This window comes from Stegastes partitus, unplaced genomic scaffold (genome assembly GCF_000690725.1).
Source record: "Stegastes partitus isolate 25-593 unplaced genomic scaffold, Stegastes_partitus-1.0.2 Scaffold457, whole genome shotgun sequence".
NCBI classification, from domain to species: domain Eukaryota; kingdom Metazoa; phylum Chordata; class Actinopteri; family Pomacentridae; genus Stegastes; species Stegastes partitus.
The window spans coordinates 84,690-102,934 of NW_007578188.1; the positions used below are offsets into that span (position 1 = coordinate 84,690).

The following is an 18,245-nucleotide window of genomic DNA, read 5'->3' on the forward strand; positions in this document are numbered from 1 at the left end:
GGCAAGGTGAAGCAGTGAAAAAAATCTAAATATAGAGTACACTAAAAATGATATTGATGTGTTATGGTGAGCCTTATTTTTTTTTTTACGTTTTTATGCTGCCCCTTTTGAAAGCAGTACGTTGCTTAGCTTCCATTCCATCGTAGTGAATGGTTAAGTTGTGTAGGTAACCTAGATGTACAATTAAAGCAGGACTATGAAGCATGTGAATGTACTAGTGCTCGGCTGGTGGGAGTGGTTTAGCACCGAGAGCACGGTGATGCTTCTTTTTTTTTTTAACTTTTCTAGACTTACATCTTCAGTATGTTTAAGGTAGTGCAATACAAGCTTTCACTTTATCAAAGAAAAAAATAGTATTTGATCAGTTAAGTTTTTAATTTTATAGATTATAACACTCATTCGATGATTTGATGATTAGCTTAAGAGCAGAATCATTTTTGTGTTTATTCCAGGTGAGAGATGAAACAAATCCATCATGTGTGGGTGGGTTTAAAAAACAGTTTGATGAGTGTGAGTCAGTAATACCTGCAGTAACGCCTGCTTCCTGCCCTAAGGAGCTGCTCAGCCACCTACGACAATTCCAATAGTCTTTGAAACTCCAGCTGTACCCTTCATAGTTGTCATGTCTTCGAGGAAAGAGTCACATTTGTTCTTTTAAATCAGTATTAACACAACATATTACATGCTGGGTAGTAACTAGAGCACAGTTCCAACACTGCGATCTCCTGCCTGTAGTTAGAAAACATTAACATCGACAGCAAAGCAAAAGGTGGTGTGTTGCACACAAGTGTGACAAACAACGACAGACTTGGTACAGATGGTGCTAATGGACTAAAATGTGGTGTTAATGAAAAGAAATTGAGGTTTTTAATTTATTAGCTTCATGTCCTACACCTCTGAACCTTTACTGCCTTTTTCAGACATCGGACATGGAACTCTGCCGGCTTCATCAATCCGTTTAAGAGACGGCATTCTAGTCATTTAGACATAAGTCGGTACACTCACATTATACGTCATTCATACAAGATCAGACAATACACCAAGAGAGCTATAATTCACAATAATGCAATAACAGACGAAATCTCATAGCAGCTGATCAAACTGTCCAAACGACTAACAGCCCAGTTAATTCTGACTTCTTAAACCAAAAGTGAAAGCGACTCAACAGGACTCAACCTGAGGATGACAGAGATGAAACCAAATATTTACTGCATCTGATAAACTGTGACTCTGTGTGACAGCTCACCTGTCTGATGTGAAGACATGTAGATCTACACGGTGTGACCTGCTGTTAGATTGTTCTCCATGTTGGGGATAATTTATAATTATTACTGATTAAATAATTGCTGTTGCTCTGTGCCTAAATGTTCCCAACTTCCTCTCTTTGGAGAAGCTCATATGGATCCTGCTGCTGTGTGACGCGACAGGTATTGAATATGTTCCAAGGAAATAGTCCTAAACAGCTGGAAGCAACAAACTTCCGCCCGTGGTAATGTCTTGTGGGGGGATAAAAACTCAACTTACATTCATTATTGAGGAGTTTCATTAATAAAGTGTCTGTTAGTGTATGTTCTGGTGGCAGTAAAGTTTTATTATTTTGGACGTTTCATCTTGTAGCTTAATGGGTTTGAAATTGTAGAGCAACATAATCGAGAACGGTGTGCTGCGATTAAGGCACACAAACTCTGTACTCGTCGTTCTCTGTGATGTTTTTGGAAAAATGTCGGTGCTGAAAGGTGAAAAAAGTCTCCATTGATGTCACAGTGCAGTTTAGACTTGTGCCGAAAGCAACGTAGAAATTTACTTTGTCCGACCAGGTAAGACTGCCGCCGCAAAAGTCACCAGGGTGCACATTCACATGAAGCCTGCACATTTAGTTGGCGTCAGATCAAGAGGGTTAATGTATGAAAGGGGTATAAATGTCACTTCCTTTCAGATTAACAGAGATTTCAGTTCACGCCAGTCCAAACAGATCAAACTAGATTCTCTCCCTCTCTTTAAGCTCCTATATCACAGCTAAGTGCACAGCTCTTCACATCCCAAGATATGTCAAGGTCAGTATTAAAGCTTCATCCATTATTTATTCAGTCCCTGGGGGGGCTGTAGAACGAGCACATTGTAAGCATAAGCAACAGAAACACAGCGTTGACATTTTATCACCTTATGACACTGATATGGCAAACCTGCCAGCAGACTGTCTTTCGGCTCTGTTTTGGTCACGATTATCTCCTGAGAAAAACGATCTGGTTAAATGCTCCGCTACATCCAGCAGCTACTTGCTTTCCGCATCTATCTGCTGTTTCCTGCTGAGTAGGTGGTGTACAGGGGGTTTATCAGACATTTGATGCTGAAAACAGCCGCCTGGAGCTGCTTCTGCTGGAAACACGGTTTAAAAGAGCTGAGTTTGAAGGCAGTAAAACCAAAACAATGAGCTAATCCAGGTTTATTAGTACGAGGAGCACCGAGCACACTGTGCATGGTAATTTGATCAAATGTTAACAAAACAACAATCAGTTCAGCTTTAATAGAATATAGAAATGTATTTTCTTTGAGTTTTGGTTGTGATATATGATTCATCAGGTCAGGGAGTGTCTAAGTGATACAGTAGCCTGTTTTTTCTAGTGTACATTTAAATACTTGCTGGTGCTTAAGTGAAGTGATGTTTGCAATTCTCATTTACTAAATCAAACCTGCCTCTTGCTCCAGCATGTGTTCCTTCATCTCGATAAGAGAGTGTTTTTGTGTCTTTCACCTGTATTTTTTCAAAAAGTTACTTAGATACTTGTAAGATTGTGATATCATCTGTATGTCAGGTCAAGTCTAAGATAAATCATGGGAGGTGTAGTTGTTGAATGCTAACAATCACATTTTTATTCTACTTCATTCTTCCTTTTTTTTTGTTTTTAAATTAAGTAGAGCTTAAATTTAACTGCCCACTAATGCCATAGATTCCAATATAATTTATAAAATGGATCTCAGGATCAGGTCTAAGCTTTTCAGAAAAGAGCAAGATAAGAAATCCTTTCTGGCAGAATCTATTGAAAACTGAAAGCCAGTGGGAAGCCGTCCTGGAAGTGGGGCAGCACTTTGGCTCTGTGTTTCACAGCTTCAGTTTATTTCATGCCAAACAGATGTGTGCACCTACAAGCCTAGAGAAGAGCCTTAATTAATATAGCAGACTTCCCCCGGTGTTATCAAGGTCACTCACAAAATCTCTGCCATTTCAGTCTTGTTGAATGATCATGTTTGGGTTTGTCCAGAGGGGAGACATTTTACTGATACAGATTCAGGGTCCTCAAACCTTTCAGCTGAACTGTATGCAATGGTTCAAAGCTAAGAGATTTGTCCTTTTGACCTCTTTAAACTGCGCTTTAATCAGGAAGACATTCTGTGAGTACAAAATGTTTCCTGTGTGCAATTTGAATAAAGGAGGTGTTCTTAGATCTTACCTCACTGGCTACTGACATTAGGGCTGCATATATATAATTCCAGCATTGACATCTTGATGTACGCATGTGCAGTAGTCACATTGCAGGAAGCACAATGTGACATATCGCAAATTAATGAAATGCATAATGTTACAACTTTTTTGTCTGCTTAATACGAAAACAGCATCTTGCATGTATCCAGTTTTCTATGACTTATCTACAGCAGAAATCTGTCTTGGATGCACAGAAGAAAAAAAAAGAAGATTTGGTTGCAAACAAAAATGCTACTCAGTGGTATTGAAATGTTTTAGCTATATAAAGGGTTATTTTGACAAAAAAAAAAACAGGTACTCTGTCAACAGTGTCTTGGAGTTGTTGCCACCATGCACGGCAAAATTACTATTTAAATCAGATGCAAATGCTATCCAAAGCAGAAAAACCGCTGCAGGTGCCTTTGCCATTGTTACACCATGTGAGAAAGGTTCAGAGAGAAGTCACTGATGCGATAACTTTTCACCGTATGAAAGACATGGTATCAATTACCACAGCTAACAAAGACAGTTTCAAAACCGTGACAAGCAGTATGTAATTCCATCACACATATTTTTTTATTAAGTCAGCATTAAGAGTGTACGAAAACTGCACAAGCTCAAACAGAGCTGTCAAAGTGGAATAATATTACGCAGCTACAGCGGACTTGTAATCCAGCCAGATCACGTAGCCCTACACAAGTCTAACTGTCCACTTTATTAATGAGAACTTTCAAATGAAAATGAGCTTTTTGCATTTTTCCCCCAGACAATCATATAAGCAAGAACATCGCAGTAAGGATGAGAGAAGCTGCTTGAGGTCTGAATGAGAGACTGTACAACAACAGACAGTGAACAGGGTGAAGACTGCCAACCTGAACAAGTGGACCAGAATGCAGTGCCTGGGCCACAGACTGCATGTTGCATTTAGTCAGTTATACGAAGCTGTTTTTTTGTGTGGCAATACATACTGCAGAAAAACACAATATTGCAATGGCGTTTTGTTTTAATAATGTGCAGCCCCAGTCTTAAGATGGGTCTTCATCACAGACATTTTCAGGTTAAGTTTGAAAGTCCTGTAAGCGTTCTAGTCCTCAGCTGCATCGGTGTCTGTCTTTTCAAATAAAAGGTGTAGATTTTAGCAGGTTGATTCAGCTGCACTGTTCAGCGTCAGTGGAATATTCATGACACTGCCACATCAGGAATGTAACACTCACAGCGATGATGTAGCACTCCTGACACTGAACTACTCCCACCACTAGCCCGATACTTTGTTAGCAGTGAGTAAAGACACTGTGCTGCATAGTTATCAGCCTATTGCCCTGATTTACTGCCCTAAAACCACACACCTGCTGGAGCTGCAGGAGGGAACACAGTTCACAGATGTACACACTGGCATTATCGCCCTTTGTATCACGTGCTCGATCAGCGATATGAATCCAGGTGTAGTAAATGACATCACATCTTTCCTTTAAGCCTCCAGGGTGCACTATATCATGCATGTGCGTAGTGAATACATGATGATCATTTTAAAGGCCCATCAGACAAAGCCTTCGAGGATACTGTTCACAGAGGAAAGCAGGCTGCAGTGAGGATGTTTTCCTCCTCTTAACGTCTGTAGCCCTGAACACACAGATACAAAAATACACCCCATTCAGAGGGCCATGTTGCCTAGCAGCCAGTTAGTGGGTAGGATGGTGTGACAGTGTGTGAGATAGAAAATGTAGGAGACACAGAGATCCTCTGTCGGGGAAAAGAAGGAGAAAAGAGCAGAAATTCTGATCTATTCTGAATGCTTAAAGCTAAAAGCAAGCAAAAAATTCTGCCCCATCACCCGAATCTAACAAATACTGATGTGCAATTCCGTTTTCTCGCCAGACTTCACAATAATCTTGATTCTGGAAAAAAAGAGGCCAAGCTGAAACTATCAGCAACCACGCGCTCTGTTTACAGGCAACATTTCAAGAAAAGCACCGAATCAGCAAAAACGTTGTGCAAACGGGCTTTTCCTCATTAGTCGGTCATCTATAATTCAGACAATATACAGCTCTGCCTATAGCTTGGTGGGATCATAGTTTGACTTAGTTTGGAAAGACTGGTTTGGAAATGTGCACAAACTGTTGAAAAAGGCAGAGGAGCACTCGCTAACACCTCGCACTACAAAGACATAGCAAGATACTTGTGTTACACAGAAGGAAGCAAATATAGATCATGGAGCAGAAAAATATCAACAGGCTGGAAAACTGGGTGCGTGAGCGGCGTGGAGTGGGAGCACTGTGGCGTGGAGTGGTTGTTTTCTACACTGGACTGTCAGAGTTCTCTCTACACTCCATCCCACTGATGCCTTTAGATTCAGCTCCACTGGAACCGTTGTGTCCTACAGCCACAAAAAAGCACAACAACAAATTTCCGAGGCTGACTTGGTGGACAAGCAGCCACTGAGTATACGACTCTCTGCTGCTGTTTTTGCACATTCATGAAGTCATTCAGCTCAGGATTCAAACTGAAATGATTGGCTGAATAATCAATTTATTTTCAAGTCCTTCATGTAAAAATGCCAAACATTCTGTGATTTTCTTTTTTATGTGTGACGTTAAACTGAACATTTTAAAGACTGCATCTGTTGAAAATGTTCCTCCCACAGTCCAAGAAACATGTTGAGGTTAATTGGTGAGTCTAAATTGTCCGTAGGTGTGAGTGTGATTGGTTGTCTGTCTCTAAGTGTGGCCCTGTGATAGGGTGTCCCCTGCCTTCGCCCTGAGTCAGCTGGGATAGGCTCCAGCCCCCCCATGACTCGAGTGAGGAATAAGCAGTGTATAGATAATGGCTGCATGGATGTTGTGTTTTTATATGCTACAAGAGATATGAAAGAAATAAGCAGTCAGCAGCAGACTTTGCAATCATGACGTTGGATCTAATAGTCTCAATTAACACTTTTTCTGCACCGTATATGAGTCATTCCCACTGTGGGATTTACTGCCCTTTTTCATGAAAGACATTCTGACATGTCACAGTAAGAAAAAAAATCACAGGTGTAAATGTATTCTTAGTATTTTGAAGAAAATCTGAATTAGTTTTAGTCAGATTTGAGTTATTTTCTTACTGTTCGTTGCAGTCAATGAAAACTAAAAGACTGCCACCTCCTGTGAAAACCTATGACCTTGGTCATGTGGTGTTTCTTACATGCTCTGAGAGATATCATGAGGGAAACAAGCAGTCAACAGCAGGGCAGCAGTGTCAGCACCCACAGGCCTCCCCTGGTGGACACGAAGTCGGCAACAACCGTCAGCTTTCCTTGTGAAATGGGCTTCGCAACCTAAAAACACCCAGTGTCTCGTGTCCCCACCACCTCCATCTAAGCAACGCACTCTTGGCAGCCTGCTTCGAGGGCTGGGTTGATGTTGGGCTGCATGGAGATGTCGGTGTGGGGTTCCTAGCCAGACATACCAGGTCCAGACCACTCTCAACCTTAACCTCAGTGCAGTGCAGCAGCCTTGCCCGCTTCACCTTCTGTGCACCTATTGGTTTTATTTGCTTTCTTAATTTAATGGGTGCCAAGGTGACATCATCCCCTCTTTTTTTATTGTTGAGTGTATGTCTATTCAGTTCTGTAAGTTCTTTATTGTTGTGTTCACATTAAGTTTCCTAACAGCGTACCTTGAAGAACGGGCAAAAATTTTTCAAGGTGCACCGGTAACGTCATGTCTCAAAGCATTTTTTATTCCTGTCTATCACACACTGCTTGAAGTCATCTGTGGCTGCCTCCCAACTTAGCTGCTAGCTGTTAGCATAGCCTACGCCGCTGTGAAAGTAGCTAATGTCCTGATTTGTGGTGATGGTTGTGTGTCTTCTTCAGTTTTTGCAGCTTGTGTCTCTGCTGGAGTGACGTGTCTGTCAGTTAGAGCAGTTTGCTGCAGGTAGTCTGTCTTCAGAGAGATGTTGCTGTATTCTAGATAGCATTAGCAACAGGCTAAGAGCCACAGCAAACCTCTCAGTGAGAACAGTGATAGAAATTGGTTTTACTTTTTTTTACTGTTTTTTTTTTTTTTATTGTTTACAGACAGCATTTGCGCAGTGAAGCAGCTCTGGTGAATTCAAGGAGCTGTGTTTGGAAGATGAGGTAGCAGATGTTGAAGTTGTAATTAACACTGCAGTCTTACACAACCATGCTCAGTTTGCCCGTAAAGCGGAAAATGCCTGAATAAGTCACTTCTTTGTGTCAGTACAACTTATTTGCTGACGGTGCTAGGCTAAGGCTAACACTGAGAGGTTTGCTGTGGCTCTTAGCCTGTTGCTAATGCTATCTACAAGGTGTTTATAAATAGCAAAAGTTCCAGGACTGGTGTCACAAAAGATAGATTTCATACCCAAACTACAAACTACCAGCTTTCCCCTTCAGACGATCAACCAGCACGTCAACAAGGAGATTCTGCGGCGTTTGTTTTATTCAGTGCGCGAGAAAAGGCCAGAGTTGTGGCAGGACAAGTCGTGGCTGCTTCACCATGACAACACACCTGCTCACGATGCCCTGAGCATCCCACAGTTCCTGGCTGAGAAGAACATCTCCGTGCTGGAGCAACCTCCCTACTCACCCCACCTGGCTCCATGGGAGTTTTTCCTCTTCCCCAAGCTCAAGGGGGTCATCAAGGGGACCCGTTTTGAAGACGTGGACGACATCAAGATGGCTGTGACGACGGAGCTGCAGAGGATCCTGGAAGAATCCTTCCAGGAGTGGCAGAGAATGCTGGGAAAGTGTGTTAGACTCCAGGGGGATTACTTTGAAGGGGAAAACTTGTAGTTTGTAGTTTGGGTTTAAGATATTTATTTTGTGACACCAGTCCTGGAACTTTTCTGACACACCTTGTAGAGTACAGCAACGTCTTTCTAAAGAAAGAATAACTGTACTGCACTCTGCTCTCACTAACAGACACGTCTCTCTAGCAGAGACACAAGCTGCAAAAACTGAACAAGAAGCACAACCATCCCCACAAATCAGGACATTAGCTACTTTCACAGTGACTTAGGCTACACTGACGGCTAGCAGCTAAATTGGGAGGCAGTCACAGATGACTTCAAGCAGGGTGTGATAGACAGAAATAAAAAGTGCTTTGAGACACGACCTTACCGGACAATAAAAGTGATAGAGTAATGGAAGACAAACAAAACAGAGAAGAAGAGCAGACAGAACTGCAGGAGACAAAATGTTCAATGACAATAAATCAATCTCACAGTAAACAGGAGAGCAGCCTACGTATCACTTTGACGTCATTGCACCTTTTTCTATTGTACATATGCAGTCATAGTACAGAAATCCTTATTAGTGAAGTACGCTACTTATAAATGACAGGATCCCTGCAACCATGTGGTGTTAATATATAACATTTAATGTATCTCGACCCCAAATGTTAGTTATCAGTCTTTCTTGATTATCAATAATTGATATTGGTATCAGCCAAGAAAAAAGCCTATCAGCCGATCCCCAGTCTGACCTCAGCATTAAGCACCTGAGATTCTTGTCCATCATGCCACACTGTCAGTGAGGCGTCTGATTGGTCCCAAACTCATTCTGCAGCAGCACAATGAACCCAAACATCCAGCCAGAGCCATGAAGAACTATGTTCAGGCCCAGGAAGAACAAGGAGTCCTGCAGCAGATGGTCTGACACCATGAAGAGACAGAAGACACAGAGGCAGCCTAAATCCCAAAAAGAAGAACTGTGGCACATTGTCCAAACAAACTACGTGCCGAGGAGTTTAAAAAACGGTCTACAAGTGCATAGGCTATTTTTCATGGGTTTCAATGAGTTAATTAACAAATAGAAATGATTCATGCCATTATGTTTGAAAGCATCCTCAGTGTTGTCATTAATGTGGGTTGTCTGGTAATCCAGGTATGTGTTAATATGTAAACGGGGTATAATGTTGGTCTGTGCCACAGCATGATCGGTCACCATTTTTTTCTCTTTGATGTTGTAGCAAGACTATTCAAATTCCACACCTGACTGTGCCTGTAGAGTCTGAGCAGTAGCAAGACTCAATACAAGATTTTCAATTATCCTGTTTACCATTTAATCTGCAAGAAAATGGGATTTTTCTGCTGCTCCTCAGCCCACAATTTTGAGAGAACAAAAAAAAAGGCTACAATTGAGTGAAGAAGAAAAGAGTGAAAACGTTCTGTCTGCGACAAACGCATAAAGATTAGGCTCATTAAAGTGTAAGGTTAACTGAGGAAATACTGCACAATGCATATCATTTCACACCGCCTGTCACTGAGTACGCAGTGATACAGAATATACTGCCACTGTGTTCTACTCTCACAGTACTACAGATTTAGGTTAAATCCAAACAAAGAAAACCCGAACCGGCCACTACTACTACGATTACTACTACGACTACTACTCCACTTCATGCTAATACCATCGTTATTAATAATAATGATCATTTTAAATGCTGAAAGGAGTGCACACAGTCGAGCCTACAGGAAGGCTGTTCACAGTCTGGGGGCGTATGAACTAAATGCAGCATGACTGTCGGCTTCAGTCCAAGGGAGAGGAACAATTACTGTGATAGAGTCAGAGGAACACAGTGATCTGTCAGGGGCAGACTAAAACCAAAACCTGTGGCCATTAATGTCTTACCACTGATGATTAAATGGACATCGAGTCTACAGTGCATTAGTGCGGCATGAGATTTGGACTCGCTCCACTGTTCTCTGTCAAGGTGTTTTGACTGATGCATGACACATGAGTGATATTTAGGTGCTCGAGATATTTGCACGTATTGGGACAAGCTGTACAAATCTTTGCACAAAACTGTCGTATGCACGAGGAATCACAATAACCAGTGGAGACTGCAGAGTCACTGGCTGCAAAAACAACTGGGTACACAGGGATGAGGTGAATACAGATTTTCAGCATCACTGCTATCAAACTGCACAGCTTTCTTGATAGCAGGATTACAGCCTGTCTGGCTCGCTGTTATGCGGCACATCAACAGCCTTCTTCAGTGTGAATCCAGAATGATAACTTAATATGTATTTGCATCATTAGCTTTTCCTGACTGTGTGATTGATCGCTCCACCTGACTGCAGCTACAGCTAGATGTGTCTGAGAAAGAGCTGCCAAATGTCTGACTGACATCTGTCAGCAGCAGAAACCCACTCTGAGCTGTTCACACTTACAAACCAGCCCTACAGCAGAAACAGCCTGGCTGAGCAGGAGCACTGATTCACCAGCTACACTGTAAAACGAAACGTTTTCTGACTAGTTTCAGACTGCAACTTTCTGGACAATTTACTGTTATTTCACAGTGTCCCTGTCTTGTTAAATTACACATAATAGCTGGTGAAATCACAGAAGAAAACTATGAATTTACATGTCACTGTATAAAAACAGGCCAAAACTGTAAATGCCACCCAAAAAAAAAAAAATCATTAATATTTCCCCTTTTCCAGTATGGGACTGTAAATTTACTCCGTTTGTGCTGTTTGAATTAGCTAAGAAATATAATTATTGTACAGATATTTAGTGTTATTAAAAGAAAAAATATGTATATTAAGGACTAAAAAAATGTATTTTTTTAAGTGTCATTTGACAGATTTGCCTTGTTTTATTTAAAAACAGATATCTACTAAAGTTATAGATTTTTTTTTTGTATTTGTTGACTATTAAAAAAAATAGGCCAAAACTGTACATTTTTACATTTACAGTGTGTATTTGAAAGAACAATTGTTATTATTATGATTATTATGATTATTATTATTATCAGTTAATAATGATTAAAAAATGGCAAAACATTTCTTAAATGTTATGTTGACTGTAAAAAAAAAAAAAAAAAAAAAGACACCAGAACTGTACATAATGTTGATATCAACGATCAGTATTTTTAAAAATAGTCATTTGTTGTTTGACAGTGTCAGGCTGCAGAATGCTATTTTACTATTTTTTTCCCTGTTTTGCAGAATAACAGATAACCAGTAAAATCCCAGTAAAAACTGTATTAATGTACTTGTTAACCATCATAAAAACAATGTAAATAACATCTACTTTTTAAAAAATCTAGGTTTTTACACATGGTAATTCCTTCTTTTACAGTGTGTGACTGTAAAATTGCACCATTTCTTTTATATTTGCTGCAATTTTATACATTTTTTTGCTTTCAGTGCAGTTTTTAGACTTTACAGTATTCCACAGTTTTTATTTTCAAAATTTAAAAATAAAATCAAAATTTATTAAATTTCCACTGTTTTTTTTCTGTAATTTTTTTTAACGGATTTATTTTTATTTATTTTTTTACTTTTTTACAGTGTACAAGGACAGTTGGACATTGTAAACTGATAGACAGATTGATAGAAAGATAAATAGCTGGATTGATTGATTGATTGATTGATTGATTGATGGATTGATTGATTGACTGATTGATTGACTGAGTGGTATTCACCTCTACAAAGTAAAAGCACGGCAGCAGAGTGACGCTGTCCTTGGTCTCCTTCCCGCCTTTCAGCCGCTCCTTGGCACGAGACATCACGAGCGGCCGGTGGTCTCCCCCGGTACCGGGAGACAGGGAGCTGTATCTGATTCCCGTCGTAATTTTGGCGAAATTCCGGCCGAGCCCTCGGTCTCTGCCCACTAACGGTGGTCCTCCATCGCCCGGCGAGGTGAGCTGGAGGTGTCGGTGCCCGCTAACAAGAATTCGTCCGCTGTCGCCCCTAAACTGCGGTTTGCGGGCTTCAAAAAACGGTGCCAGCGGCGGACTGCGGCCGCTGTCTGCTCCGAAGCTGTCCGCCCTGTGAGCTCACGTCGGCCTTCATCCTGGGAGCGTGTCCGGTGTGTGGAGAGCAGAGCGGTCCTCCAGTCAGTGTCCCCTCAGCAGCCCCGGGCACCTCGGCTCATCTCACCCACTCACTGCCTCACTCAGCTCGGCTCCGCTGCAGCAGGTGACCGCGGTAAGCTGGCAGCAGCCACCAACGACTACCGGCAGGATTTTCAAAATAAACGCCGTTCAAGCACTTTTGAAATATTATACAATTAAGTCATATTTTCAAGCAAAAGTTCTACTTGAAGATGTAAAAGTTTGAAAATGTATGCTGAAAATCAGTTTTATGATGCCCTGCGATTATTCTAAACTTGAAGTTGTAAAGTTTTAGTTTTAATTTTTATGTTATATCGTATTTATACTATTTTATACTTTTTAAAAAATGACACCATTTGGCAGGATTTACAAAATAAACGCCCTTTACGCTACATCACAGCACTTTTTACATAATATACTATCAATTTTATGTTATGCTGTACTATCATATTACACTATAATAAATTATTTTCAAACAGTAGTTCCACTTGAAATTTTTAAATTTGAAAATAGATGATGAAAATCTATTTGATCACGCTTTGTGATTATTGTAAACTTGAAGGTGCAAAGTTTTAATTTTAATTGTTATTGTTATTCTGTATTTATACATTTTTATACTTAAAAAACAATCTACTTGCAACATTTGTTGTTTTTTCTTGTACCTTCACTTTGTGCTTCTTCCAACATTAATTGCACCCTATTTTTCTTACGTGTAATATGTGTGCATTACTGGATAACTTGAATTTACTTAAATAAAGTATCTATCTATCTATCTATCTATCTATCTATCTATCTATCTATCTATCTATCTATCTATCTATCTATCTATCTATCTATCTGTTAAGAATATAAAGACGTTTACCTCTACCGTTCCAACTACGATTTAGCCTCCTATCCTTACAAGTCAGTAAGAGTTTAACCTAAGTGCCGCCTCACATGTAACTAGCAAATAGTCATCTAGCTCAAATTCTACACAACCATGCCATGGGAGCCTACATGTATACAGTTGGTCATATAGAAAATGCATAAATATGTTTTTATGTTTGGTCCTGATTTGCTGCCAAGTCCTTTTTTTTCACAATGCTGGTGTTGCAGCAAATTGTACACAGATTAGAACATTAATTAGTCCATTGGTATTTATCGCAGAGATTATTCAATCAGTACAATTAATTTCACTTTGATTTGGCCAAAAAGTAAAGTAATATCCTTCATTATGGGACCGTGTCAGATCTGAATGCATTTCTAATGTGCAGCTGTCAAATAAGCGACAGCATTGATTTGTAAAATAAATATATCACCTCACATGATGACTAGTTTTCTACCAGCATTCCCTTTTTTGCAGTAGCAGCGCTTTTAACTACCATCAAATTTTAGGTCCTTCACAGCCCTCCATAAACAAGGTCCAAAAACATGTTGAGGGTAACTGGTGATTTTAAATGGTGTGAATGTGAGTGAGCTAGGTCGTCTGTCTCAGCTGGGATAGGCTCCAGCCCCCCACGACCCTCGTGAGGATTAAGCGGTGTATAGGTAATGGATGGATGGACAACCCTCCATTATAACAATTTGTTCTTTTGATTGAAGTAGGCAGCACATGATTGGTTGATTTCGTGCAGAAGAAGAATCACATCATGCACACTTTTATGCCAGCACAAAGGCTACAGAAGGAAGTTAACAAAGAAAGTTGATAACCACCGTTGTGATACCTGTGACCTCTGACTGGGGTTTTAGATGTTGTGGAGCCGACTCTAAACTTCCTTTACAGTGCACAAACTGACCACGCACATGAATTAAAACAGCTGTGTTGTGAATTCTACGTTATTTTCTTCTAAAATAGTTGCTCAGAGAGAAAGTTAGAAGCAGTAGAAAGTTCTGGTCGTGTAACTCATTTTGGTTTAAGCTGCTATGCTCTGAGCTGTCAGTAACAGGTGCAGAGAGAGTTTTCTTCCTTAAGGTTGACGTGGACGACAGCAGCTCGTTGGTTATCAAAGCGAAACAGGGTTTAAACAGTTAACAATGTTTGCAGTATTTTGAGCTGTAACATTGACAAAATGTTTCATGAATTTTCTGCAAAATGGCCACAATATGGGACCTTTAATGTTTCTGTGCAATCTTTAGAATATTTATTTTAGCAAGCCATTCCTAAGTTGTGTGTCTTTTATTTTGGTGGTAGAATTAGCTGTACTACCAATGTGACAACATCTGGTCTTTTCAGGCTAATGTTTGCTAACTTGACATAAATCAGCAGGTGCCAGGCGGCGGAGAGGAAAACTAACAAGAGGTCTCACTCTGCACCTGTTATCTCAATATACTACAGTTTCTTTTCTTCAGTTACACCCCCAAAGTATTCACATCCTTTCCAAATTGTAATTTATGTTACATGATTTCTTCAGTTCACTTCACAGATTCTTGCAGGAACTTCATAGACCTGAACCTTCATGAGGAAGCAACAGTGTAGAATTACGTCTGACGATTTAAAATAGGTACACAGATGAGTTTTTAAGGTTTTCATCAGTGGCCAGAGAGCATTTGACCATTTCTTGACCACTTTTGCTGTATGTTTCAGATCATTGTCCTGTTGGAAGATCTGATGCTGCTCAAGGCCAAACTGTCTGAGGTTTTCCTCCACCGTTTTTTTAGTTTTTATTTTTTTAAAGATATCTGTGAATATCCTCATTCATCCAGGTCATGATTATTCTGGTAGATTAATCGTAGCAACTGGATTTGCTTGAGTTCCTTGAAGACCTTTCCCCTCTCATCCAAGAGGCTTTATCAGTTCTGACTGACTGGTTGGGAGTTCCAGATACTTATATCCTTGAAGAGCCAGATATTAAGATATTTTTGGCTTTATTTGATAGGACACAGAGAGAGAGAGACAGGAAAGTGAGGGGAGAAGAATGGAGGAAGGACCTGCAGCAAAGGGTCATGAGCGGGACTCGATCCCATGATGGCTGCATTGGGGACTGTAGCCCCTATACATGGGACGCCAGCTCAACCAGGTGAGATATTGCGGCACTTCCTCCACAATTTTATTGCCGTCCCCTTCCATCATGATGCTGTTAACTTCGACAAGTGGTCCATCAGCTGAAAAACACCCCCAAAGCTTTCCCACCACCATCATTGATCATGGGGTGGTCATTTTGTTCACCAAACGGAAGCCTTGCCTCTGCGTCCAGACAAATCTGTTTTCATCTCATCCAGTGACAGAACTGATGATCAAAAGCTTTCTTCTTTGTCCAGGTGAGCCTTTGCAAAGTATAGGCAAGCTTTTGTGTACCTGTTTTGGAGAAGTGGAGTCCTCCTTGGTGGGTGAAAGAAAGTAGAAGGAGTTAATCCAGATAAAACTATCCCTAAGGTCAAGCATGATGGGAATGTGATACTTTGGGGGTGTTTTTCAGCCAGTAGACCAGGTAACCTTGTCAAAGTAAACAGCATTGTTAAAAAGAAAGAGTACAACATTCAGATTCTTGAGGAAAACATTAGACAGTCAGCAGAAAAACTTGACCTTGGGTAGCACTGGGTCTTCCAATATCAACACTTTGGAGTCCAGACCTCAATCCCATTCAGAATCTGTTGAGGAATAAAAGACTTACTGTTTTGTTTTAGTTTATTTTTTTAAAACGTGTATGACATTTCCAACCAAATGAAAGCTACTGCTCATATGAAATTCACCATCAATCAAAATTTGCCATTGGGATGAATGATTTTAGGGTTAAGTGCAGTTGCTCACTAGACATTTACTTCTAGCAGCACCACCAGTACATCGTTAACAGTGGGTCCCAAATATTTTGGTTTGTGACATCTTAAATATTCGGTTGTGACTCCTGATCACAGGTTTTAACCTCAGAATAGAGCTGGATATTAAATCTTATCCTTAACTCAGGCAAACTTTTTGTACATTTAACATGTGTTTGTCTCATTTTAAGTCAGTCAGATGAATGCTTTTAAAAACACATGAGACTATCAAAAAAGTACTGTTTACCTGTGGAATTCAGGTATCACATGGCATCATATGAGGAGAGTTGATAGTTGAGTTTTCAGTGTTTTACACTTAAAATAATAGAAAAAGGCCACTTAAGTTTCAGGCAGGATTCTAGTGATTGTTCTTACAGGTTTCATCTGTGTTAATATTAAAACTTTTTGCTTTTATTTTAAATTATGTTTCCTTGTGAGTGGCTTTATGAACAAGACCAGAGACCTCCAGTGACTCTGCCTCTCTTCCTTCACCTCCATCACATCATCACACCGACTTAACAACAATGCATCCTAACCCTAAAAGATTATTATCATCTTTTGCATACCTCAAGCTGTTTACACGTGCTATGTCATTTTGCGAGCTCTCGGGAGGATAATTTGCACATTCTCACGCATTTTAAATATTTCTGTTGCTTTTTATAACTTTCAGTTCTTTAGATTTGCGACACTTGCTGTGTATTAATTTGCGACTCTCGCTTTTAAAAGAAAAAAAATTGAGCATTTACTGTTATGCAACAAAACACCAATTCCTCGTATGTGACTCCTGCTGTTGGATTTGTCTGATTCTTTTCGCCTAATTGCGGCCCTGAAATGTTTTAATCCAGGTTAAAAACATGTAAAGCACAATGCAAATATTGAAACGGTTTTATATAAATTAAANACCCAAAGAGAACCCACACTGCATGGGGAGAACATGGAGACTCCACGCAGAAAGATCCCAGGTGTCCTCACCGGGATGCAAACTAGCAACCTTCTTGCTGCGAGGCAACGATGCTAACCACCGAGCCACCTTGCAGCCTGTTTTGTTTTTTTATTGTCAGATTTTTTCAGATTTAGTTGTTAATCTGATGGCAGCCAAGTGTGTCTGAACGAACACCCTGGTCACTTGTCCATAAGAGTCAGCCCGGCAATCTTACCACATCACACCTTGTTACATTTCTGTATCACTTTCAAAACAGCACAAGTCTGAATGAAGTGTCACATTAACAGATAGCCACATGCATGAAACACTACTTTGAGCTGTGTGAAATGATGTCGGGAAGGATTTTTCCACATTTCAGTGTTAATACTCACTTAAAAATGTTACAGAGAGCAAAAGACACAGTTTGTGTGCCTGAATCACAACAACACCTTTCTCAGTCAGTTTGCTTGACGGTTTCAAATCTATTCGGCTACAAAACGAAATGTTCATAATATTAAAACTTTACACAACAAAAACAATTGATTAATGATACTTACCAATAATGAACATAATCCAAGTTTTTCCCCACAAGACAGGAGCTGTGGTTTGTTGCTTCCGGCTGTTTAGGACTCTTTCCTTTGAGGTTATTAAATACCTGCAGCATCAGACAGCACCAGGATCCACAAACGTCTCAGAGGAGAGAGACGTGAACACATTTGTACATGTCTTCACATCAGACACACAGAATCACACTTTAGTTTGTTGCTTCCAGCTGTTTGGGACTATTTCCTCTGAGTTTATCAAATATCTGCAGCATCGGATAGCAGCAGGATCTACAAACATCGACACACATTTACTTTGTTTATCATTTATAGTTAGTTATAATTATTCCGGACATGGAGACAGGATCGATCAGGATCAAACAGCAGGTAAAATTGTGGATGCTTGTTTATCTCAGACAGATGTAATGTCACAGAGTCAGTTTATCAGCTACAGTTTAACATTTTGTTCCATCACATTGTTCTCAGGCTGAATCCTGAACTGTTATTTTCACTGTTTTAGAAATCAGAACTAAACTTGGCTGTTAGTTATTTGAACACTTGGATTCACTTCTGTTCGTTCAGGTTTAGTCTCTTCTTTCATTATCGTGTTAGCAGATGAATGAGGCAGCAATGTTTCATATCTCATGTCTGATAACAGCTTTGTAGAGGTTTATGGAGCGGGACCTGATCTGGAACTTCATGGAACTTCTACAGTTTCACTATCAAAGACTCCCTTTAGTGAA

The 18,245-nt window shown here is 40.1% G+C and overlaps 1 protein-coding gene across 1 annotated transcript in view; it reads right to left on the bottom strand.

Moving 5' to 3' along the window:
- LOC103360659 (lipid phosphate phosphatase-related protein type 4-like) overlaps positions 1-11,979 on the bottom strand; it is a 44,452-nt gene extending 32,473 nt beyond the window's left edge. The window contains exon 1 of the mRNA XM_008286502.1: positions 11,896-11,979. Within this exon, the coding sequence (XP_008284724.1) occupies positions 11,896-11,979 (84 nt within the window). The remainder of the gene's footprint in view (positions 1-11,895) is intronic.
- Between the last annotated feature and the right edge of the window lie 6,266 nt (positions 11,980-18,245).